The sequence below is a fragment of the Salvelinus alpinus genome, chromosome 22 (assembly GCF_045679555.1).
Source record: "Salvelinus alpinus chromosome 22, SLU_Salpinus.1, whole genome shotgun sequence".
In the NCBI taxonomy this organism is placed as follows: domain Eukaryota; kingdom Metazoa; phylum Chordata; class Actinopteri; order Salmoniformes; family Salmonidae; genus Salvelinus; species Salvelinus alpinus.
The window spans coordinates 19,769,730-19,796,731 of NC_092107.1; the positions used below are offsets into that span (position 1 = coordinate 19,769,730).

General features: G+C 43.5%; 1 protein-coding gene across 1 annotated transcript in view; it reads right to left on the reverse strand.

The window, feature by feature from the left end:
- The window catches only part of LOC139549200 (serine/threonine-protein kinase SIK2-like), a 60,298-nt gene that overhangs the window by 30,757 nt on the left and 2,539 nt on the right, over nt 1-27,002 (reverse strand). Inside the window, 3 exon segments of the mRNA XM_071359411.1 lie at nt 11,435-11,596; nt 22,464-22,527; nt 24,771-24,887. Coding sequence (XP_071215512.1) covers nt 11,435-11,596; nt 22,464-22,527; nt 24,771-24,887 — 343 coding nt within the window.

Genomic DNA, 27,002 nt, shown 5'->3' on the forward strand with positions numbered 1-27,002 from the left:
GCGATGGTAGGCAGCAGCAGGCTCGTAAGCATTCATTCAAACAGCACTTTCGTGCATTTGACAGCAGCTCTTCGCTGTGCTTCAAGCCTACCAACTCCCGAGATTAGGCTGGTGTAACCGATGTGTAATGTCTAGCTAGTTAGCGGGGTGCGCGCTAATAGCATTTCAATCGGTGACGTCACTCGCTCTGAGACCTTGAAGTAGTTGTTCCCCATGCTCTGCAAGGGCCGCAGCTTTTGTGGAGCGATGGGTAACGATGCTTCGAGGGTGGCTGTTGTCGATGTATTCCTGGTTCGAGCCCAGGTAGGGGCGAGGAGAGGGACGGAAGCTATACTGTTACACAGGCAATACTAAAGTGCCTATAAGAACATCCAATAGTCAAAGATATGAAATACAAATGGTATAAGAGAGAGAAATAGTCCTATAATTCCTATAATAACTACAACCTAAAACGTCTTACCTGGGAATATTGAAGACTCATGTTAAAAGGAACCACCAGCTTTCATATGTTCTCATGTTCTGAGCAAGGAACTTAAACGTTAGCTTTTTTACATGGCACATATTGCACTTTTACTTTCTTCTCCAACACTTTGTTTTTGCATTATTTAAACAAAATTGAACATGTTTCATTATTTATTTGAGGCTAAATTGATTTTATTGATGTATTATATTAAGGTAAAAGAAAAGTGTTCATTCAGTATTGTTGTAATTGTCATTATTACAAAAAAAACAAAAAAATTGGCCGATTAAATCGGTATCGGCTTTTTTGGTTATCCAATAATCGGTATTGGCGTTGAAAAATCATAATCGGTCGACCTCTAGGTGAGATGCAGTGCGTTCAGACAGTATTCATACGCCTTGACTTATTCCAAATTTAGTTGTTACAGCCGGGATTCAATTTATCTGTTTTCTCACCCATCCACACACAATAACCCATAATTACAAAGTGAAAACGTATTATGTATTTTGCTTTCAATAAATGTGCAAAAAATATATTTTATCACATTTACATACAGTACCAGACAAAAATGAGGACACACCTACTCATTACAGGGTTTGTCTAATTTTTACTATATTGTAGAATAATAGTGAAGACATCAAAACTATGAAAGAACATAAAAAGTTAAATAAATCAAAATATACTTGATATTCTTCAAAATAGCCACCCTTTGCATTGATGACAGCTTTGCACAGTCTTGGCATTCTCTCAACCAGCTTCATGAGGAAGTCACCTGGAATGCATTTCAATTAACAGGTGTGCCTTGTTAAAAGTGAATTTGGGGAATTTCTTTCCTTCTTAATGCGTTTGAGACAATCATTTATGTTGGGTAGAGGGGTAGAGGGGTATACAGAAGATAGCCCTATTTGGTAAAAGACCAAGTCCATATTATGACAAGAACAGCTCAAATAAGCAAAGAGAGACAGCAGTCCATCATTACTTTAAAGATATGAAGGTCAGTCAATACGTAAAATGTCAAGAACTTTGAAAGTTTGAAATCACTTTGGACCAGAGGCCCCGGTCACAAGTAGTGCACTATAGTGAATATGGTGCCATTTGGGACACCGTTTCCCGGAAAGGAACAGTTTTTCAAACATAGCCACTAGACTTGACTACTATACTGTTACATAGTTATTTATTAGTATTGCTACCTACCTACCTGTATTCTTATTCTCATTTGTTATTTTTGATTTGTGGTGCATTTGTGTGATACTTGGTAGTCTGTCCTTATGTTGCACTTCTCCTGATACTCATGGTTTGTTAGATGGAAGCAGAGATACAAACTATAGATCATTTGCTTCCAGGGATAGAAGATGGTCACGTTCCAAAGGTAAGACTGAATCCATTCATTATGCTTTTTCCACAGTTCCGGCCTTTTTCCTGTTATTTCATATACACTAACACTTTTGTCAATTAGTAGGCTAACTTTTGTAAAAAATACAGTACATTTTATTGTGCCATCAAAGTATTTCCCACATGTTATGTTACAGCCTGAATTTAAAATGAGATTTTGTGTCACTGGCATGCACACAATACCCTATAATGTCAAAGTGGAATTATGTTTTTATAAATGTTTACAAATGAATAAAAAATGAAAAGCTGAAATACCTTGAGTCTTCAACCCCTTTGTTATTGCAAGCCTGAAAGTTCAGGAGTAAAAAGTTTGAAAAAAAGTTTGAAAACATCAACTGAAAGTTTGAAAACATCAACTGCAGTCACAAAAACCAAGCGCAATGGTGAAACTGGCTCTCATGAGGACCGCCACAGGAAAGGAAGACCCAGAGTTACCTCTGCTGCAGAGGATAAGTTCATTAGAGTTACCAGCCTCATAAATTGCAGCCCAAATAAATCATTCACAAAATTCAAGTAACAGACACATCTCAACATCAACTGTTCAGAGGAGGGTTTCTTGCTTGGGCCAAGAAACACGAGCAATGGACATTAGACCGGTCTTGCCATCGATCTTTAAGCCAATTTCAGTCAAAACTAACTAGGCCACGCATTCAAAGTCGTCTTGGTAAGCAACTCCAGTGTATAGTTGGCCTTGTGTTTTAGGTTATTGTCCTGCTGAAAGGTGAATTTGTCTCCCAGCGTCTGTTGGAAAGCAGACTGAACCAGGCTTTCCTCTAGGAATTTGCCTGTGCTTAGCTCTATTCAGTTTATTTTTATTTGGAAAACAACTCCCTAGTCCATAATGCAGCCACCACCATGCTAGAAAATATGAAGAGTGGTACTCAGTGATGTCGTGTTGAATTTGGCCCAAACATAACGCTTCCTTCCTTCTTTTCACTCCTTTAGTAAGTATTGTGGAGTAACTACAATGCTGTTGATCCATCCTCAAGTTCTCCCATCACAGACATTAAAAACTCTAACTGTTTTAAAGACCGGTTTCCTTCCTTCTTGCTACTGAGTTGGGAAGTATGCCTCTATCTTTGTAATGATAACTTCACCATGCTCAAAGGGATATTCAATATCTGGATTTAAAAGAAAAAATCTAACTACCAATCGGTGCCCTTCTTGGAAAACCTCCCTGATCTTTGTGGTTAAATCTGTGTTTGAAATTCACTGATCGAATGAGGGACCTCACAGATAATTGTAAGTGTGGGGTACGGAGAGGAGGTAGTCAAAAATCAGAGTGGGTCCATGCAACTTGTGTATTGTTAGGCACATTTTTACTCCTGAACTTTCAGGCTTGCAATAACAAAGGGGTTGAAGACTCAAGGTATTTCAGCTTTTCATTTTTTATTCATTTGTAAACATTTATAAAAACATAATTCCACTTTGACATTATAGGGTATTGTGTGCATGCGAGTGACACAAAATCTCATTTTAAATTCAGGCTGTAACATAACATGTGGGAAATACTTTGATGGCACTGTATATGTACTGTATTTTTTACAAAAGTTAGCCTACTAATTGACAAAAGTGTTAGTGTATATGAAATAACAGGAAAAAGGCCGGAACTGTGGAAAAAGCATAATGAATGGATTCAGTCTTACCTTTGGAACGTGACCATCTTCTATCCCTGGAAGCAAATGATCTATAGTTTGTATCTCTGCTTCCATCTAACAAACCATGAGTATCAGGAGAAGTGCAACATAAGGACAGACTACCAAGTATCACACAAATGCACCACAAATCAAAAATAACAAATGAGAATAAGAATACAGGTAGGTAGGTAGCAATACTAATAAATAACTATGTAACAGTATAGTAGTCAAGTCTAGTGGCTATGTTTGAAAAACTGTTCCTTTCCGGGAAACGGTGTCCCAAATGGCACCATATTCACTATAGTGCACTACTTGTGACCGGGGCCTCTGGTCCAAAGTAGTGCACACCATATAGAGAGTAGGGTGTTATTTAGGACGCAGTGTAGAACAACCTGCAGGTTTTTTAGCCAATGTGATATGTAATGCACATATTTGTGTGTTGAGGCCATTGGTGGGCTAGCTGGGCCTTGATGAGGTCATCTCCCAGGAGACTGACATGAGCTCATAGAGTGACTGTGTGTTCTGATTGTTCCCAGGGAGAGAGAGAGAGAGAGAGTCAGTGAGCTCCAAACATACACTTGATCTAAATCATAACTCGGAAAGAAAAAAAGCTCTCTGTCTGCCTTTCATTAAAATTAAACTTCCAACAACGTGTTGCCAAATCTTCTACCAGTATGAAGCTGCTAGCTTTTTCTCTTACGCAAATCGCTACCTCCTCCCCACCCCCTTCTTTCCCTCTCTGTCTCACTCCCTCACGTGTCTGTTCCTTATGTTTAAGATTTCCATTTGAATAAACTTCTGTCGTTGCCCTCGAGTGTGAGAACGGAGAGATCGTTATCTGTGGAGCACGACAGTGTTAAGGGACCCTGTTGTAACAACTAACTTTATCAGATGAATAAAAAGTATTTAGTATTTTCTCCGCTCTTTAAAAAAAAAAAAAAACATCCCTGTTATATAAAGCCGAGGGAAGAAGATGCGTTGCGACAAAAACAAATAATAATACGCTGCCTTACGTAATGGGGGTAGGTCGTGTTGGACTGTGTGGCACAAAGCAGTGTTCAGTAGCTGAGCAAATTGATTTAGCCTCTTCAGTGCCCTGGCCAAATGCTGCGCTCACCCCCCCTCCCATGAGAGGCCAATGTCCAAGATCAACCCGTATAAAGCTGCAGCAGTGTCCCGGACTGCAACCCAAATGGCACCCTATTCCCTTTTTAGTGCACTACTTTTGACCAGGGCCCATTAGGAAGCCCATAGGCAGGACTCCAGATTAACATTTTACTAACTCGAACAGGAAGTACCAGTGACGCGCTCAATACGGAAGTTTTCCGATGAGCTACAGGACTGTTTAGTACAGACTGGAATATGTTCCGGGATTCATCAGATAACATTTAAGGACGCTTATAAGAAATACCACTACGACCCCTGACGATCCATCAAACAGTCAAAATGTCAATACAGGACTAAAATTGAATCCTACTACGCCGGCATTGACGCTCGTTGGATGTGGCAGGGCTTGCAAACCATCACAGATTACAAAGGGAAACTCAGTCGCGAGCTGTTCAGTGATGTGAGCATACCAGACAAGCAAAATTCCTTCTATGCTTGCTTTGAGGCAACCAACACTGAACCATGCATGAGTGCATCAGCTGTTCCGGACAACTGTGATCTCGTTCACCGTAGCAGATGTGAGTAAGACCTTTAAAACAGGTTAAAATTCATATGGCCACATAGCCAGATGGATTACCAGGACGCGTACTTGCTCTGACCAGCTGGCAAGTGTCTTGAATGCCATTTTCAACCTCTCCCTGACCCAGTCTGTAATACCTACATGTTGCAAACAAACCACCATAGTCCCTGTGCCAAAGAATGTCAAGGTAGCCTGGCTAAATGACTATCACCCCGTAGCACTCACATCTGTAGCCATGAAATGCTTTGAAAAGGCTGGTCATGGCTCACATCAATACCACCATCACAGACACCCTGGGCCCACTTCAATTCGCATATCGTCCCAACAGATCCATAGATGACGCACTCCATATTGCACTCCACACTGCCCTCTCCCACCTGGACAAGAGGAACACCTACGTAAGAATGCTGTTTACTGACTATAGCTTAGCGATCAACACCATAGTGTCCTCCAAGCTCAGGACCCTGGGACTGAACCCCTTCATGGACTTCCTGACAGGCCGTCCCTAATTGGTGAGGGTAGGCAAGAACATATCCGTCACGCTGACCCTCAACACACGTCACTCATTTTACATTTTAGTGCATTCATCTTAAGATAGTTAGGTGGGAAAACCACATATCACAGGCATAGTAAGTACACTTTTCCTCAAAGTAGTGAGGAGGGGGATTATTTAAGATACTCTTTGAAGAGGTAGGGTTTCAGGTGCTTGGACTGGGCTGAGCAGGAACGCCAAGAGACCAGAGGTGACAGAACGGAGTGCTCGGGTGTAGGTTTTGAGCATAGCCTGAAGGTAGGGAGGGGCAATTCCTCTTGCTGCTCCATAAGCAAGCACCATGGTCTTGTAGCTTTGACTGGAAGGTAGTGGAGGGTGTGTAGGAGCGGGGTGACATGGGAGAACTTGGGAAGGTTGAAAACCAGGCGGGCTGCAGCATTCCGGAACAGTTGTTGTCTGGGCTCCCCGCTTGGTGAGTGTGTGTGTGAGGCAGGGTCGTACTCCACGGATGTTGTAGAGAATGAACCTGCAGGAGCGAGTCACTGCTTTAATGTTTGCAGAGAACAACACCTTCATTAAGTTAGCTGATGACACGACGGTGGTCAGTAATCTGGCAGTGTGATGCCAGTACAACAACCTCTCCCTCAACTTTAGCAAGACAAAAGAGCTGATTGCAGACTACAGGAAACGGCGGGCCCAACACGCTCTCATCCACATTAACGGGGCTGTAGTGGAAATGGGTCGAGAGCGTCAAGTTCCTCGGTGTCCACATCACTAAGGAATCATCATGGTCCACACACACCAACACAGTCGTGAAGAAGGCAGGACAACGCCTCTTCCGCCTCAGGAGGCTGAAAATATCCACAAAAAATTCTACAGCTGCACCATTGAGAGCATCTTGACTGGCTGCGTCACCGCTTGCTATGGCAACTGCTTGGCATCCGACCACAAGGCACTACACAGAGGGTAGTATGTCACTGGGGCCGAGCTCCCTGCCACCCAGGACCTCTAACAGGCGGTGTCAGAGGAAAGTCCTAAAGATTGTCAAAGACTCCAGCCACCAATTATCAAAGACAGCACGGTGATGCACCAAGTCTGGAACCAACAGGACCTTGAACATCATCACGTACGCTGCTGCTATATTTATCCTGTTGCCTTGTTACTTTATCCCTACCGATATGTACATATCTAACTCAATTACCTCGTACCTCTGCACATCCACTCTGTACTAGTGCCCAGTGTATATAGCCAAGTTATCGTTACTCATTGTGTATTTATTCCTCGTGTTATTGTTGGGAAGGGCCCGCAAGTAAACATTTCACTGTTAGTCTACACATGTTGTTTACGAACCATGTGACAAGTATACTTTTATTTTAAAATGACAACAGAATAGCTGTGTTTTCCACGCAATAGGACTTTAAATGCTATACATTTATACAGGAAAGCAGAGCGAGTGGCTCACTCAACACAGCAGCAGCAGGTTCCAGCTAAACAGGTACAGGGGCAGGCAGACACTTTAATTGCAGGAATGATGAGAATAAATGTACTTTACTGCTTGACCAAATCATGGGTTTTAGCCTCCTAAAGAAAATAGGGTGTTTTGAGTGAGGTGACCATGTAGAATGTGCTGCTCGCACTGATGCTACCAATTGAAAAAAATTCACTCGCACAACCATGTAAAAGGGACGCAAAGTGCGACTAAATGGTCGAAAGTAGTGCACTATATGGGGAATAGGGTGCTATTTGGGACCCGCTGTCTCTCTCTGTCACTAGTGTGACGTCAGGGTTTCCGTTAAGAAAATGTGGCGCTGGACAACGTGACTGGGGAGATTTTAACCATGAGATTGTCTACCCACAGTGCTCAGAATGACAGAAATCACATTTAGATTATGGTAATGCATCTTAAGAAAACATGGAACTAACTCATGTAATGAAGCAGTCAATAAAACCTTATTTTCAAACATTTGCCAAAATGCAATTCGCGGGAAAACCCACTCTAAACAGCGCACTTGATAGCAGTTCCATATGTGACAGAGATGAAAATCTCTGTTAGAAACTTAGAAAGAAGGGGCGGGGGATCTAAAGACTCAACAACTAGGATGGGTTGCTAATTTGACTAGGAAGGTGCCTTAAGTTTCTGGACAACGAAAGAAGGTTGACATGAAAACAAATAAGACATGAGAAATGGCATAGCGGGTCCAATAGGGAAGTAAATTGAAATAAATTTGCCAGAATTATATAAATTACTCCAGTTTATACAGAAAGAAAGAAAATCATTCAAAATACTTCACCAGAAATCTTAGCCACAGAGGAATCAAGGACCATCAGCTTCTTTTAAAAAATAGCTGTGGATTGTTTCAAATCATAAGCTTATGCCTATTTGAGCAGTGCGCATGGCAATAGGCCTAGCTGATTATTGAGTTGCAGTTGTCAGTGAAAAGCATAAGTAAAATGTGTGAAGCAGTGGAGGCTCCTCAGGAGGAAAGGGAGGATCATCCTCCACAGTGAATTTCATACAAATAAAAATAGTGAAACATTTAAAAAAGTTATTATTTTAGATAAAACTACACTAAATATATTCACGTCACCAAACAATTGATTAAAACAGTGTTTTTCCTGTGTGCAATCTAAATAATTATGTGACTTCTGAAGGTAATTGGTTGCATCAGATCTTATTTAGGGGCTTCATAGCAAAGGGGGTGAATACATATGCACGCACCACTTTTCAGTTTTTTAATTTGACATTTTTTGAAACAAGTATTTTTTTTAAATTTCACTTCCCCAATTTTGACAATTTTGTGTATGTCCATCACATGAAATCTAAATAAAAAGCCATTTAAATTACAGGTTGTAATAGGAAAAACGCCTAGGGGGATGAATACTTTGGAAAGGAACTGTAAGCATGATCGTCAAATGTATTTACATTGACTTGTATCTCCATCAATGAATAAACAGCATAATTTTGCAATGGGATTTTTTCCCCTCCCGGTCATTTTAGCCTGCAACAGATTTATTTATAGTTTTTTCATTTTTTGGGGGTGGACAAAAGCCAGCAACTTTTGGCTAACGGAAACCCTGTGTGACGTGTACCACAGACTGCACAACACACACACTTAACAACAGCAGTGCAGCATTGCCATTGACTTGTCTAGCTAAAAACAAGGTTTCATAACCATCACCTAAAATGAACAGTAATCCAATCCCATGCAAGACTGGATTCTATTCTGGTAATTCTGTGAATCTGGGTTTACTGAATGAAAGTAATCTGAAATGTGTTTTTTTCCTCTTCTTTTTTTATACCTCACCTGAAAAACTGTCTAGCTCTGGCAATGCAATGCATCAAGGTCAGAGTGATGCTTGCCACAAGGTCAAAATGTGAAATGTTAAAAGTGAAGGCACGGTATACGTACGTCTAGATTTAGCCTAGTCTTTAGGCTACATTTGAACTAGAGACAAAAGAAGCGGTCAATCATATACCTTTATGCCCATATCTAAGACGGGGGATCTAAAGGTGTGTATCACCCCGAGACAAAGGGAGTTGTAGATAGACTAGCCGAGATAATTATGTCGGTGAGAGCCCTGGCAAGGCACGTTAAGGCAGAGTAAAGAAGGAGTGAGGGCTTATCAGAGGAGCTGACCCACTTTGCGGGCTGCATACTGAGCAGCGCGGCTGGCTGACGTCAATGCTCCCAACAGCCCAGGGGCTCGCTATGTGGGGAGGGTGGGCTGCGCAACGCCGCGCCCAGCACCAGTCACTCCGTCTGTGTCCCAAATGGATCCCAACAGTGGCTGTTCGTTTATAAATGAGGGACAATGCGATGTGTCCTTGTTCAAGTTGACACAAGTGCATAGAGAGCTCAGCTCACTATGGTGATTTATACAGCTGGTGGACAGTGTGTGTGGTTGAGTATCACCCTGTCTGAGGTACAGAGGCATGGGTGGGGTGAATGAGAGGGTAGTTTAATGATTATATCACACCTGCACCTTGAACATGTTATTCTGTGTAATGGGTGGCCTTTCAGCTTGGTCCATGAACAATAAAACAAGACATAGTATAGTAGTATGGGTGAAGAGGGACGGTGGTGTCAAGCAGTGTACCACTGTGATCAAATGTTGTTTGCTGCAGCAGCAGAACCAATCAATGGTCACATATGATATGGCAAGTGTTTTCAAAGCAGTTCATTCGATGCCAGCCTCAACCCCAAGTGTGATTAAGAGGCTTCCTGATTAGTGCATGATATGGCCGCTTCTCAGAACGTGCTGGCCTGGCCTGGCTGAGCACACACACACACACACACACACACACTTTGAAGTAGAAACATAAAAGCAACACTCCCTGCTGCCTGGCACTTGGGTGACCTTTCCCTGACTGACCATCAACCACCACAGCACTATGGAGCGTCTGAGAGACTGACTGCCCGGGCAGTTCTGGGTATACAAAAGGAGACCTTTAAAAAAGGGAGACTAGAGTGGCAGTGCATCCTCTTCTTTGAGGATAAAACATGAACCACACAATGTCCTTCGGTGAGGTAAAACAAGGCGTGAGATATCACCGGGGGAACATTTATCTGTTTCTCTGTGCAGTGAGTCTCTTTTTAAGTCCAGAGAGACTAGAACAAAATGACAAAAAAACATTGTCCTCATCTAAGACAAGCAAAGCACAGGATGTACCAATGTCCTTCTGTGCCTGCCTGATGTATTTGTAATCCTAGGTTAATGTTTTCACTGGTCCATTTCCCCCAAAAAGTGTACCTTTCCCAACAATTGGATCGGAGTCATTGTGGTGGCGATATTGTCTTTGGTAATAACAACCACCACCTGCAACCACAACCGATCATCTTCTCTTACATCCACAGAGAGACAAACTGGGTCGTGTTCATAAGATATCAAACGGAACAAAACAGACTAAAACCGAGGAGGGACTACAGGGACTCATTTAACGTTTGGAAACGTTTTCCTTTGCGTGCCCTAATGAACACGGGAAGACAGGCTTCTTAAGTATCTCTCTCCGTCAGTCACTGTCCGGACTAGCCTAGATCTCACACCCCTGGAGCAGGAACGCAAGGACTCTGTGGGCATGCGCACGTCACCGTGTTTGACAAACATCTCAGAACACTCCTCACCCAGCCCTCTCGCAGATGCTCGATGACATTTTCACCAGCCCGCTCAAAATGCCATCTTCCTGATAATGCAACAACAGCCCGAGGCTCTGTGCAGTACAGCCTAGCTTTCAGCTCCTGCTTCCCTGATCTAGCTAGGGGGCTTTGGTCACCTCAACACAGTGCAAATGGCCTGCTCTGGAATCGTTAGACATTTCAGAACTGAACCGTCGCTGAGGTCATTGCTCCTGGCCATGTAATCCAACAGCAATGTTCTGATCAAAACAAGTTGTGAAGTTGTTCTCACTGCAATATAAAAGACTCGGTTTACAACTTCTAGGCCTATGTCGATTTACAGGATCTTCACAACTGTGAACATGAAACTCTCTCTACACAAGGTATTTTCACACAGTCCAAAAATACCACAGGTTCCCCTGAAACACTAAGAGTAGGGTTGCAAAATTCAGCTCACTTTCCAAAAATTGCCAGGACTCCAACCAGGAGTTCTGGAAAACAGGGTGAATTTTGGAACCCTAGCGATGAGAAAGTCCAGGAGTTTTTCTTGACCATGTGACTTGACCAGAAAAAAATTCTGGTCTCTCATGACAGGTTATGGAGTCAGGAAAAAACACAAAAATGTCTGGCTTCACTGCACTGACCACCTACCTGCTATCTTGATGTTCATGTGTCCATCCAGCAGCAGGTTCTCAGCCTTCAGGTCTCGGTGGACTATGTTACGGTTGTGGCAGTACTCCACCGCTGATAGGATCTGCCAGAACTTGCGCCGCGCTTCTAGCTCGCTCAGTCGCCCGTGTTTGGCCAGGTAGTCTAGAGAGGGGAAGAGGGTTAGAGTCATATACATTCATCAGCTGGCTTACATTCAAATCAAGGGTGGCTAGGATGCATAGCCCTCAAACATGTACTGTAGGCCTGTGTGTGCTCCATGTCTTCTTCCTAACTAAGGCTTGCTAGACTACACATTAGACCAAATCCATCTGTGTGACTAACAGAATCCCCACTCTGCTCATGCCTGAACAGTAATAGGCTAGTACAATATGCCATGGTTGTAGAGTACAATCACATAGTGGCATGGAACACCTCAGCTCTCTTAACTATTCTTACAGTAACCACCCCTCCCCTGACCAGCCGACAAAGGAAAGGACAGTGATGAGCCACAATAAGGAGCCTGGCCTGTGATTCTGTGGTCGGGCCGAGGCAGCAGAGTAAACACCCCCCCCCCCCACCCTGCACGAACGTAATCATGTGGTCAGTCACCACACCCAGGAGTGCTGGGTCAGCCCCCAGGCCCTCAGACCCCTGCCAGCCAAGCCCGTAGACCCTACAGGCCCAACTAACGCATACAGTGCTCGACTAACACATTCTAGCCCAGCCTGGCTAGCTCCGCTCAGCTTACAGCTGGAGGGTTGAGGTGAGCTGGCAGGGCTGGGCAGTGACAAACACATTATAGCCGAAGCCTACTGTAATACACAGAAAACATTGAAAATGTCCTCATCAGCTAACTCAAGGAGGGGATAGAAGGAGGGTTACTCAGAACTGCCCTGCTGTTTGTGCATTAGCACATAAGAGGCGGAGGGAGGGAGTGAGAAAGAGCCAAGATTACCTAACTCCAATGTCCCTGAGTGCTGCAATGTCGTGCAAAGAGCTGTATAACGGTCTTCTGTTCTGACCCCTGCGCCGCCTCTCTAAGGGACAAACGGGTGGAAACAATTTGGGCAACGGACCATTTTCCTGAGAAGAATGCAAACACTTGGAATCTATTTTGGGGCTACCGAGTGGCGCAGCAGGTCTAAGGCACTGCATCTAAGTGCTAGAGGTGTCACTAGAGACCCTGGTTCGATCCCAGGCTGTATCACAACAGGCCGTGATCGGGAGTCCCATAAGGCGCACAATTGGCACAGCGTCGTTAGGGTTTGGCCGGGGTAGGCCGTAATTGTAAATAAGAATTTGTTCTTAACTGACTTGCCTAGTTAAATAAAAGGTTAAAAAATAAAATAATAATAATAATAAAAAAAGTTGGGGGCTTGGCTTATCTTGTTTTAATTGACATTAAGAGTGAAACAACTAGAATAGTCTACATGTTAAAGAAACCTCCCCATCCATCTCCAAAGATCATGGACCCATCATGGCTCGATTCTGTTGATATCTCTTAAATTAGTATTCAGCGATGCTGACAGTCTTCGCACACACAGCGAGTCCAAAAATCCTCCAACAGCAAACACTTCGCCCAAACTCTCACAACGTCGCTGGGACCAAAAGGCTCCTTAACAGCTTTTACCCGAAAGCCACAAGACTGCTGAACAGTTACTCAAATGGCTACCCAGACAATTTGCATTGACACCCTTTAAAAAAAAAAGAAGTTTTTTTACAAAGACTCTTGCTTGATGTACATTCACTGGACTCTAACTACACATACACACACACAAACAGAGTAGTAGCAGCAGTGTATCTATGCATAGTCACTTCACCCCTAGCTACAGTGCATTCAGAAAGTATTCAGACCCCTTGACTTTTTCCACATTTTGGTACGTTACAGCCTTATTCTAAAATGGATTAAATAAATAATCTCAATCTACACACACAATACACCATATTTACAAAGCGAAAACAGGTTTTTAGAAAGTTAGTATTTTTTTTTAACTGAAAAACCTTATTTACATAAGAATTCAGACACAGACTCGAAATGGACCGCCGGTGTATCCTGTTTCCATTGATCATCCTTGAGATGTTTCTACAACCTAACTGGAGTCCACCTTTGGTAAAATCAATTGATTGGACATGATTTGGAAAGGCACACACCTGTCTATATAAAGGTCCCACAGTTGACAGTGCATGTCAGAGCAAAAACCAAGCCATGAGGTCAAAGGAATTGTAAGTAGAGCTCCGAGACAGGATTGTGTCGAGGCACAGATCTGGGGAAGGGTACCAAAAAATGCCTGCAGCATTGAAGGTCCCCAAGAACACAGAAGTTTGGAACCACCAAGACTCTTCCTAGAGCTGGCTGCCTGGCCAAACTGAGCAATCTGAGAAGGGCCTTGGCCATGAAGGCCTGACAGAGCTCTAGAGTTCCCCTGTGGAGAACCTTCCAGAAGGACAACCATCTCTGCAGCACTCCACCAAATCAGGCCTTTATGGTAGAGTGGCCAGATGGAAGCCCCTCAGTAAAAGCCACATGACAGCCCACTTGGAGTTTGCCAAGAGGCACCTAAAAATGACTCTGACCATGAGAAACAAGATTCTCTGGTCTAATGAAACCAAGATTGAACTATTTGGCCTGAATGCCAAGCTGGAGGAAACCTGGAACCATCTCTACGGTGAAGCATGGTGGTGGCAGCATCATGCTGTGGGGATGTTTTTCAGCGGCAGGGACTGGGAGAATTGTCAGAATCGAGGGAAAGACGAACGGAGCAAAGTACAGAGAGATCCTTGATGAAAACCTGCTCCAGAGCGATCAGGACCTCAGACTGGGGCGAAGGTTCACCTTCCAACAGGACAACAACCCTAAGCACACAGCCAAGACAACGCAGGAGTGTCTTCAGGACAAATATCTGAATGTCCTTGAGTGGCCCAACCTAAGCACGGACTTGAACCCGATCGAACATCTCTGGAGAGACCTGAAAATAGCTGTGCAGCAACGCTCCCCATCCAACCTAACAGAGCTTGAGAGGATCTGCAGAGAAGAATGGGAGAATACAGGTGTGCCAAGCTTGTAGAGTCATAGCCAAGAAGACTTGAGGATGTAATCGCTACTAAAGGTGCTTCAATAAAGTACTGAGTCAAGGGTCTGAATACTTATGTAAATGTGATATCAGTTTAATTTTAAATACATTTGTAAAAATGTCTAAAAACCTGTTTTTGCTAGGTCAATATGGGGTATTGTGTGTAGAATGACGAGAAAAATAACAAATTAATCAATTTTAGAATACGGCTGTAACATGTGGAAAAAGTCAAGGGGTCTGACTACTTTCCAAATATACATAATTACCTCAATGACCTTGACTAACCCGTAACCATTGCACATTGACCCAGTACCGGTACCTCTTGTTTATAGCCTCATTGTTTCTATTTTATTGTGATACCATTTCTCCTTTAACATTTATTTTACCAGTTAAGTAGACTGAGAACACATTGTCATTCATAGCAATGACCTGGGGAATAGTTACAGGAGAGAGGAGGGAGGATGAATGAGCCAATAGGAAGCTGGGGATGATTAGGCGGCCATGATGGTATGAGTGTATTTAGCAAAAAAAAAAAAAATGCATTGTTGGTTAAGGGCTTGAAAGTAAGCATTTCACGGTATGGTCTACACCTGTTGTATTCGGCGCATGTGAAAAATAACATTTGAATTGTAACCATCCGCAAATTCCAAATCAAATAAAACTCGTTACGACTTCGTCCCGTCAATTACAATCATGAACAGATATAATGGGAGAGAGAATTAATAATTCATCATTTCCCATCCAGTCTCATCAACAGCCTCTGGGGAACTCGTGTCATGATGGCATCTTCACACCTGCAACCAGCAGGCAGCCATGCATGCAGCTCTGTATTTCACACCATCACATAGCATGGAGGGAGAAAGACAGAGAGGAATGGGAACTCATTTCTCTCTACAGTACAAGGGCAAAATTACATTCAAGACATTTCAACGATACAAAACATTTCAGGAGACCAAAGTCGAGTTTTTAAGAGTCTGAGTCATTTCAACAGCGTCAACCATCCTGTGCTCACACGAGAGACGGCTGGATAAAAATGAAAAATTGAGCAACTGCAAAGTTAGGCTATTCCTAAGGGCAATAGCAAGCATTAAATCCATCCATCTGAATTACAATTCCCTCATATCCAGTTCATTATGCAAATGAGAATGCATACAGCTAAAATTCCAGGAACCTGTGACATTATGGCCAGACAGTACAGTACTTCTGATGAATGGTTAACTTCAGAGGGAATTAGAAAAACATGACACTGATTAGAGAGGGTGCCATATTCCATATTGTTTCCCCTCTTGACTGAGGCTTCTCTTTGTGGCGTGTCGCTAATAAAAATACAAAAAACTCACTTGGCATGGGAATGTGGCGAGGTGCTCTGAATACAGAGATTGGGTGGGTGGGTGGGCTAGGGCTGCTGCAGCTACACAACACAGCTATGTGATAAACCTCTCTGCATATACTGAGTAGTAAGCCTACAGCGGCCTCTTGCCCTATAGTACCTATCCAATCCTTCGCTAGAGAAAGTCTGGACTTTGGATCCTGGATACCCATTTGGCTGGAATTAGCTGACACTTACATTGGACAATAGAAGTGTTGTTCACTGTGCTAGATACTATTTTTATTGCATTGAAATAGACATTACGAGAAATATAATATAGGGGCTGAGATGATGTCTGAATGACCACTCCTTCCTCTGTCCCCCATAGATACAACATCTGTAAGGTCCATCAGGCAAGTATTGAATTTCAAGCACAGATTCAACAAAAAAGACCCGAGAGCTTGTCGAAAGCATCAAAGAAGGGCAGTGATTGGACGATGGGTAACAAAAACAAATCAGACATTGAATGTCTCTTTAAGCATGGTTAAGTTAATAATTATGCTGTGGATGATGTATTAAACCACCCAGACACAAATATACAGTTGTCCTTCTGAACAGAGCTGCTTTCCACCAGACACTGGGAGAGGAATTCACCTTCCAGCAGAATAATAACCTACAACACAAAGCCAAATCTACATTGGAGTGGCTTACCAAGAAGACAGTGAATGTTCCTGAGTGTCCAAGTTACAGTTTTGACTTAAATCTCCTTAAATCTATGGCATGACTTGAAAATTGCTCTCTAGCCTTGATCCCCAACACCTTGACAGAGCTAAGCCGTTCCATTCACACACGAGCAACAGCGTCTGGTGCGCTCCAGAGTGCTTCCGCTAAGGGCTAATGACACAAAAAAAGCAAGCTTGTCACAGCAGCTACCGTCACACCAGTGGATGGATGAGTAATGCACTGCTTCAACGTCAGAAAGGGCAAGGAGGAGGACCAACAACATGGCAGCACAGTTAGGTGTACTGAGTCAAAGAAGGGCTGCATTCTGGGAGAAAGTGGGAGAGATGGGGGGGGATGAATGATGAATCACCGGTCCAGGACAGGGTGTTAAAAACAACGAGGGAAAAGCTCAGAAGAGCACCGTGTTCCAGTTCTGTTGGGTAGATGTGTAATCTCTTAACAGCTGCTCAGGTTTTGAAGAGATTGGGAAGCCGAGCGAGAGCAGGACCTGGCGTCCGTACATTTCTCAGTTGGCCGGCGTCCAGACAGCCAAGCCAGGGGGAGCCTGCCCACTGAACAAGGGAAATAACAACGCTCTCCCTCTCGCCCGATCAATCCTGCAACGTTCTCAGCTCCAAACTTATTTTCCTGAAATTTAGTGCAGAAGTAAAGACGTACGCATACGCTACACAATTCAACATTACCTAGCATGCTCCAGGTCAATCAGCCATCAAAACGATGATACTAGTGTCAGCTAGGTGAGTCAACAGTGTAGCCAAGCCTTTTCAGCTCAGACAAAAACACCCGATACCTACTGAGTAACAGAATATAAAAAAAATGACAGACCCAACTACTGCAGCGGACAATAGAAGTTGACAGCCAAAATGAATCTCGCCGTGGCACGCTCTCAAGAAGACAGATGTGGTTAGGCCTAGTCAATTAAACCCAGCCACTCTCCTGTAGTGTTTTCTTCTTAATATGCATGGCCTACATTTTTTTTATACCCCCTTTACAAATTCAAATTGATGTCCCTTTGCTGCCCCCCCCCCTCTGCCTGGCAGTTCTGTTCCTCCTCATTATTTGTAGTTGACCCAATTTCTCCAGGTTTGATCCACTCCTGCAGCTTGGTGGGTGGGTGAGGCTGACAAGCCAGCAGACAGGTTGGCATGGCTGCTTTCAATGTGTCTGGCCCACCACCCTGCCAGACTCAAAGTCCACAGGGCTGGGATGGATGGATCGTAGAAATAGACCTACTGGAACTGTAAGTCATTGACTTGTATAGGAACGTCCGTCTTAGTAATTCCATTCTATGGGATGGACAGACAGACTAGATCTCCTCCCAGACAGCTAGCTAGTTGACACCGAGTCTGGGACAAAGCTGGATGGACACGGACCGAGAGCAGCAGGCTTATAAAAAGGACTTCTAAGCATTGATATCAGATAGGTGGGTGAAGTGCTTTCTGGTGATTGGATAAACTGTGGCTTCACTGTGGCTTCACAAAGCCACTAACAGACACTACTTGACAGCCAAGCTACTCAGTCAAGTAGCACAAATGTAGCTTGGTGGATCTTTAGATTGATGTTAAGTGGAAGGGATGTCTGTTTATAGTGGAAGAATACAGAACATTATAATCCTGTTTACCTATGTCAGCTATTGTGCTGCTTGCTGGGTGTCTGAAAATCTCAGTGAGGATGTTGATGGCGAAAAGCATATAAATGCCTTATATAACCATATTACTTGGTGCAATAAGCACAATAAGTGGGGCCAAAATGGTTCTGTAATACCTAGACGTGATCCGCGGAGAAATCTAAGTATTCTCTGAAATGAGGTTACCCAAATGTACTGTCCGCCCTTCAGTAGGGCACTGGTGGAGAGCTGCACTGATGAACTATCAAGCCCAGTCTATTTCTATCATAATGGGCTTGTAGTGGGCTGATTGCAAGACAAGTCCTCCAGGTGCCACATAAGTCAATGTAGCCCCTTGAAAGAGTCCTGAGCCCTATGGGCTTCCCTATGGGCCCTGGTCAAAAGAAGTGCACTAAAAAGGGAACAGGGTGTCATTTGGGATGTGGCCCCGGTCTCAATGCAGTCGTCTTTGTCCCATTCACTCGCCACTACTCCGCACCCTTCTTTATCAGTCGTGGTGAAAACAAGACGGCTGTTGTTAGAATCAACACCAGTGTCAGGGTCTGAGCTTGACCCTGGCATGACCCAGGCACAGGGAGAAGCAGAGTGTCAAACACAGTTTGTTTATTTAGTGCAGTATCGTTGCTTTGGACACACACACACGAATGCCATCCAAAATAAGGCATCAACCACTCGATGAGAATCATTGCCACATTTCCCTACTCCGACCCTCTGTAAACAGGCCTGACTGGGCAAAAATCACACAAACACACCACCTAAGAAGTGAGTGTTTAAGAACAAACAAAGACCTGTCACATACAGTGCCTTCAGAAAGTATTCACACCAATGTACTTTTCCCACATTTTGTTGTGTTACAGCCTGAATCTAAAATGGATTAAAAAGAGATTAAACTTTTTGTCCCCAATTTCATGATATCCAATTGGTAGTAGTTACAGTCTTGTCTCATCGTTGCAACTCCCGTACGGACTCAGGAGAGGCGAAGGTCGAGAGCCAAGCGTCTTCCCAAAACACGACCCTACTTCTTGACACACTGCTCTCGTAACCCGGAAGCCAGCCGCATCAACGTGTCGGAGGAAAAACTGTACAACTGGCGACCGTGTCAGCGTGCATGCACCCGGCCCGCCACAGGGGGTTGAATACATATGTAATCAAGATACAGTGCATTCGGGAAGTATTCAGACGCCTTGCCTTCCCCTTTTCCCAAAATGTGTTACGTTACAGTCTTATTCTAAAATTGATTAAATTCATGTTTTTCCTCAATCTAAAACACAATACCCCATAATGACAAAGCGAGAAAAAAAATACTGAAATACCTTGTCTATATAAGTATTCAGACCCTTTGCTATGAAACTCGAAACTGATTTCAGGTGAATCCTGTTTCCATTGATCATTCTTGAGATGTTTTTACAACTTGGAGTCCACATGTGGTCAATTCAATTGACTGGACATGATTTGGAAAGGCACACACCTGTCTATAAGGTCCCGCAGTTGACCAAGCCAGGACGAAGAAATTGTCCGTAGAGGTCCGAGACAGGATTGTGTCGAGGCACAGATCTGGGGAAGGGTACCAAAAAAATTCTGCGGCATTGAAGGTCCCCAAGAACACAGTGGCCTCCATCATTCTTAAATGGAAGGAGTTTGGAAACACTGAGACTCTCCCTAGAGCTAGCCGCCTGGCCAAAACGAGCAATCGGGGGAGAAGGGCCTTGGTCAGGGAGGTGACCAAGAACCCGAAGGTCACTGACCGAGCTCCAGAGTTCCTCTGTGGAGATGGGAGAACCTTCCAGAAGGATAACCGTTGGCATGGAGAAGGCAGACAACTTTGTTGAGTGCCCTGCATCACTTTACTTTGTTCCACGGGTAAAGAAATGTCATCCTTCATGTGTCAAGCAAGCACCCCCTTTCCTCCCTCTATACAAAAAAATTAATAAATGAGAGAACCGGAAAACGCTGCTTTTATAACCAAGATGGCTGGTGGCAACAGCGCTGGTTCTCATTGGAGCAGACCAGAGAGCCTGGCGTGTCTGTTAGTGATAGAACTCCTACCTCAATGGTACATCAAGATTGGTTCTATAAGTGCTAATAGGTTATTTCCAGGGCTTCTGGTTTTGCTCTCCTTTCATGGCCAGACTCTTATTCATTCTTCACAGCTGCTCCAGTCCAGTAGTAGAATCCCGGATAACCAACAACGGATAACCAACCCACTCACCTTGTGCACACCCTCGAGCACACAGAACAGGAGAGTCACTGTACCCGGCTCTGCATTGCCTACAGTACCATGATGTGTCAAACATCATGCAACATGACTCATCAATACAAAAATCACTTTACATAACCATTGGGAAATGGCTTGCCTCGGGAAGAAGGCCTGTCTGTGAGGTCCATGTACTGTACAAAAAAAAACTAAATGTGCTTTGGGGTAAAATAGCATTCACATTTCACATCTTTACCTACATCATATGATATTATCTTAGGTTTAGATTCTGTCTTATTTGGTGGGGATATAGAACAGACAGGTAAGCCTGTAACAACTCTGTACAGATACAGACGGGTATTGAGGGAAGCCTGTTTTGACTGACCCCTGAACTGAAAAATGGAGGCCAGACAAGCTCTATTAACCCATGCCTCCTCCTCCTTGCCCTCTCCCTGCCCCAGTGGGTGCCACCCAAGTGGCACAACAACTTAAACAAGGGTATTTGGACAAACTACCAGCCTTGTTTAGTCAAAACATAAGACCAGGAAATCATCTCTAAATTCACCATCTACGTGGTTCACAATCATAGATCATAGAATTCTAATGATATGGGTTTAACGCAATGCTCCTCACCTATGACAATCAATCTTCACTGAAAGTAGGCTTAGGGGCAAGATATGCAAATGGTGAGGAACTCAAGGGAACATTTAACCAAATCATCTCATTGTCTCAACAAGTGGAGGCATTCCTTTGTCCTACTACCTGTCCTTAGACAGACAATGAAAGAAGCCTTCCTTTCTGATTAAGCAAAAGCCTATCAGGAACATACACTGAGTATATATCAAACATTATGAACACCTTTCTAATATTGAGTTGCACCCCCTTTTGCCCTCAGAACAGCCTCAATTTTTGGGGGGCATGAACTCTACAAGGTGTCGAAAGCGTTCCACAGGGATGTTGGCCCATGTAGCTTCCAATGCTTTCCACAGTTGTGTCAAGTTGGTTGGATGTCCTTTGGGTGATGGACCACTCTTGATACACACCGGAAACGGTTGAGCGTGAAAAACCCAGAAGCGTTGCAGTTCTTGACACAAACCCGTGCGCCTGGCACCCACTACCACAGGGGTTCCCAAACCTTTTCACTCGGGCCCCGCAATCCAGCATTGGGGAACATCCCGCACCCCTCCTTCATACGCGCCACATTTATTTCTACGGGCACAAGCACTGTTCATGACACAAACTGTTCACACCCCTCTTGTTGGCAGAGAGAAAATGTTGCTGGTTTAAAGCACATTTTGTCATTGGCTGCAGAGAACATTTTGTCCCTTTTATAATGCAAGTGTTCTTGCAATTCTATACATTTTGCCATGTCTAATGTGTATTCATGTGATATTTGAGTCATAAAACATTACTACAAAATCTATGGGCTAAAAAAACATAGCTAAAAAACCATTAGCTGACATGGGCTAGTTGATCTGGAACATTATCTAGAAGTTATAAATAGCTCTCTAATGTATGCCATGACTAACATGACAAGAGGAACTGATGATGCACTACCTAATTTGTAAATTGCACCTTGTGCATTCTACTATTACAACTTTCAAGAGTAAGTTGAAAGCCGGACTTAGTTCCTCAAAAAAAAATCAAAGACCCCCAAGCCCCCCCTTGCGGGCACACCCCACAGTTTGGGATCCGCAGCACTATCATACGCCGTTCAAAGGCACTTAAAGATGTTGTCTTGCCAATTCACCCTCAATGGCGCACACACATACAACCCATATTTCAATTGTCTCACGGCTTAAAAATACTTCTTTAACCCGTATCCTCCCCTTCATCTACACTGACTGCGGCATCAATGTGGGATCATAGCTTTCAACTGGATTCACCTGGTCAGTCTGTCATGGAAAGAGCAAGGTGTTCTTAATGTTTTGTACACTCAGTATCGGCTACAGCATGCAAGTAGGCTACACACAATATAACTAACAGGAGAGGAGGTGACAACACATTACAAAAGAGCTTTATGCAAAAATTGTTCGACATTGTTTTCGGGGGAAAATGTGCTTGGGTACGTCTGCGTCACTTACCGAAAATCTCCCCGTTCTTGGCAAACTCCGTCACCAAATAGAGCATGTTCTTGGTCTCCATTACCTGTGGAAGAGGGAAGGGAACAATGAGTAAGCGATAATCACACAGCAAAACAGATTAAGACCAACTTCAGCAATGACCTCGGTGCTGTTAAGATGCCAATTCATCTGATAATCCTTGTGCATGGATTCCTGGAACAGTATTAGGCTGGCCGACGCGGGCCTACCGAGAACCGCAGAACAGTCTCGACGAAAGGATCATAAGGAACAAATGAATGAATGCAAACTTGCACTGATCAATAAATGTTAAAATGTTGCACAGTAAAGGCTTATCCTGGCTGCACACAACAACAACAACAAAAGTCATTATTTTTTCGAGAATTACAAAAATTACACAAATACGAGAGAATAGGAACGATGTTCTGTTCCATGGTTGAACGGCTCCTCCATTCCCAGTAGAGTGCCAGCGGTGTGTGTGGGAGGACACCAGGGTCTACATCCCAAATGGCACCCTATTCCCTATGAAGCGCACTTCTTTTGACCAGGGCCCTATGGGAAGTAGCGCACCACATAGTGAATAGGGTGCCATTTTGGGACACATCCCCTGGTGTCCTCCCACACACACCGCTGGAACTATCAGTACAGAATTAGCCAAAGAAAACAAAGGGATGAAGAGAGCTAAATTGAGAGAGAGAGGAAAAGAGATGCATTAATGAATCAGATACATCCACATAGAAATCCCCCAAAGTGGTGATTTCATGTAAATTCCCATCTGGGCACACTAACCCGTTGCTCTGCACCCTTTCTGACCAATATGCCCCTGCCTCCATGACTTTCTCAAAGAACCTGTAGGGATAATCAATGTGACTTTCCCCAGTGCTTTCCATAACATGCCGACCACATGGCACTAATCATCCAAATTCTGCCAGAGTACTCTGTCAATGATAAAAATGGGGAAATGACATGGATTGTTGTCCCATGTAAAGGACAACATTATAGCCTACAACTTCTGTGTTGTTGTGAACGCTTGATGGAGACAAATAGGCAATATATTGATGAAGGTGGGGATGAGGAGTTTATTTGAAACAGTGAAGTTGGGCGAAGAAAGAGCTGTGTGTGTGTGACTGTGGAAAACGTGGGTCTCTGAGTCCACTGAGGGGGCATCCTGTGAAGCAAAGAACCCAAAAGGGGGGGGGGGGGGGGGTTGGTTGTTTGGGGATGAGAGAGCGAGAAGAGAGCCGATGCCGAGCCTGCTGCCCTCTGTTCATGAGGCCTGAAAGGAAATTACTAATTGACCCAAGCCGTTTGAATGGGAGAGCTGTTGGAAATAATGATACACAATGATTACACAGCAATGTCTGGACCCGAGCCATTTGCTTGTGTAATAACAAACTGCTATTCACATTGCCAATGACCAAAGTGACCTAAAGTCTTATGTAATAAAGTGAAGTCTCGGGTGGGCTTTTCAGGTTGACTAGTAGGACCTCCTCTGATGATAGAGCTTGGCGGCTGAACATTGCTTTCCCCCTCTGCTATTAACACGAGAGGCTGAAACCTACAGCGCAGTTTGGGTGAAATTCTGTCAAGCACCTTGAAGATGCATAAGGGTTGGTTGTTTAGTCATTAACTCCGTCAGACGTCAGTTCTGATATCTATGAAGGTCTAGGACTGTGAAGGCCAGGTAGATTGGAGATGTTTGCTCACCTATTAGAAAATATCCTGAATGACTGTAGGCGTTGCAAATGTATACAAAAAACAGTGGTGTAAAGTACTTAAGTAGTGCTTTAAAGTATTTTTACTTAAGTCATTTTCTGGGGGTATCTGTACTTTACTATTTCTTGACAACTTTTACTTCACTATGTTCCTAAAGAGAATGATGTACTTTTTACTCCATACATTTTCCCTGACATCCAAAAGTACTTGTTACATTTTGAATGCTTAGCAGGACAGAAAATGGTCCAATTCGCAGAGAACATCCCTGGTCATCCATACTGCCTCTGATCTGGCGGACTCACTAAACACAAATGCTTTGTTTTTAAATGTCGTCTGAGTGTTGGAGTGTGACCCTGGCTATCTTGCTTAATTATTATTCATACTTTTACTTTTGATACTTAAGTACATTTAGAATTTTACTCAAGTAGTACTTTACTGGGTGACTTCCCCCTTTTACTCGAATCATTTTCTATTAAGGTATCTGTACTTTTACTCAAGTATGAGAACTGAATTCCACCACAGACAAAACCCCAGAGGACCAAATAAAAAGGGAATGTATGTTGTATACTGCTTTTTTTAAGAGGAGAGGTTTACCTGGTACAACTTGATGATGTGCGGGTGGTCCAACATTTTCATGATCTGTACCTCCCGGTAGATCTTCTCCAGGTTCACAGCATCTAGTTGGCTCTTGTCTATTATTTTAATGGCAACCTGTGGAACACAGAATACAGTGATGAGTCCCTGGACAAAACATTCAAAAGGATTCCCTTGAGATCTTTTTATGTAAAGGAAAATAAAAAAATGCTTTTTTGTAGGCCTACATTTTTAAGTGTCGCTTAGACTGAGGAAGATAATTCTAAAGTCAAAAGGGAAAAAAAGTGTTAAGCAGTAGGCCTCTCTCTCCATAATATAATTCCACAGCACTCTCAGTTCTTGCAAGGCAAGCAGAGACAACAACAAAAAACTCCTCAAATGCTCTCCTTTGCACAAAAAAACTGTTTGCTGGAGAAAATCATAAACAGCTTTTATATTCTGTCACCCACACTGGGTGAGAGGTAAGGGCGGCAAACACTAGCAGAAGCTGCTGGAAAACAGGCCATTTCTTCATCCTTGCGAGAGTTGATTAACAGTGTCTCCATGTCATGATAACATGCAATATCCCAAGTCTCTCTCTCATAAACAGCATTTCATCACCAGGACTTGAAGAGATCCAAATGTCTGCGAGCCAAGCTCATGGAGTAAACAAAAGCGAGGGGAGGCCTTTAATCATTCCACTCTAAATCTTACCCAACACAACGCTTGATTAGATACATAGCACTACACTAACGCTCCTCTCGTTCTTCCTTATAAACAGAACATATTGACGCCTCGATCACACCTACAGCGTCATTGCGCAAAATGGTATGCAGCATCATCTGGATATTTGCGCAACAAAAGTTCAACATTTACCTTCTGCAACCATTTCTGTCAAGCCATCCACACATACAATTTGATGCATACGTCCGATATATTCAATGAGGTCAAGTAAGGTCGGGGGCATTCGTGAACTGAGGTCCGACTGATCGCAAGATCATAAATGAAAGAGACCAATGAAAAAAATGGAACAACAGGAGATGGATAGTGGTGTAATCATCATTGCACACCATAGCAAACAGTTGCAAACCGCTTTGTAACAGAACACGTTTTGCAATGAAAACAAGAGTTTTTGTTGGACAAATTCATGTAGATCCCTTGCCATTTGCTTCTGTTGGCTTCCGTTTTGTGCAAACACCCTAGTTCTCCTATCGTTATCCTACTGACTGAACGTTTTCACGCAACATGGACAGGCTAGGATTTCATCCCAAATGGCACACCATTTACAAAATAGGGCGCTGCTCAAAAGTATCGCACTATGGGCCCTGGCCAAAAGTGGTGCACTACATAGGGAATAGGGTGACATTTGGGACACATCCTGGATATGGAGGGTCTGGACAACATGAAGGTCAGAGGGAGAGCAGCAGAGTAGACCCATGTTCAGTGGCTTCGGCAGCCTCACAACATAAAATACAGTGAGGGTCATGCTAAGTACTGCACTGTCTGGTCTCTGCATGCTTATGACTCACGTCACACTCCGTAATGGTCATCAATTTGTATTCATCTGCGGTAGAGGGTGTCACATAATATGTTATTCCTCGCTTGTTTCAAAAACGTAGCCGGGCTTATGTTGGTCTTTGAAATGACCCGTGTGACTCGCTTGTTTAGCTGAGAAGCGGTGCCACTGACTAGCTAAATAGATACACTAAATAGATACATATGCTATATTCAGAGGAACAGCACAGGACAGGACTCCAAGTTTCAGCGCCGAAATTGTTTCATTTTGCACCTTCGAGAGCTCTCTGAGCTCAAAGCTAATGAAGAAAGATGACCCATCTGTGTCTATTTTAAAAACAAGCACAGTCACAATGGTTACTAGTCCCCCTGTGTAATCGCAGTAGAATAGAAAGCTCATGGTGTTCCAGACATTGATGTTGCCAGTCAGGCGATTCAATCCAAACATGTCCTTCAAATGCAATTTTAACAAAACTATAAGATCTTACGATGTATGTTTATGCAGCTCTACTCGGCTCCATACACATCCCCAAAGAAAACATTTATGAATGTATCACACATTTTTGTCATCCTTTTTAAAAGATATGACATTGCATTTGCCTATTCCAGATCCTTCATTATTAGACCAACTGTTTTGCTTTAAGAGAAAAGACTGACGAGAGAGACCATCTAGCTACATCCGTGCTCTGCATTGGTCAGAAAGCAGGAACTAAGGACACACTGTGCCCCGTGATGTTG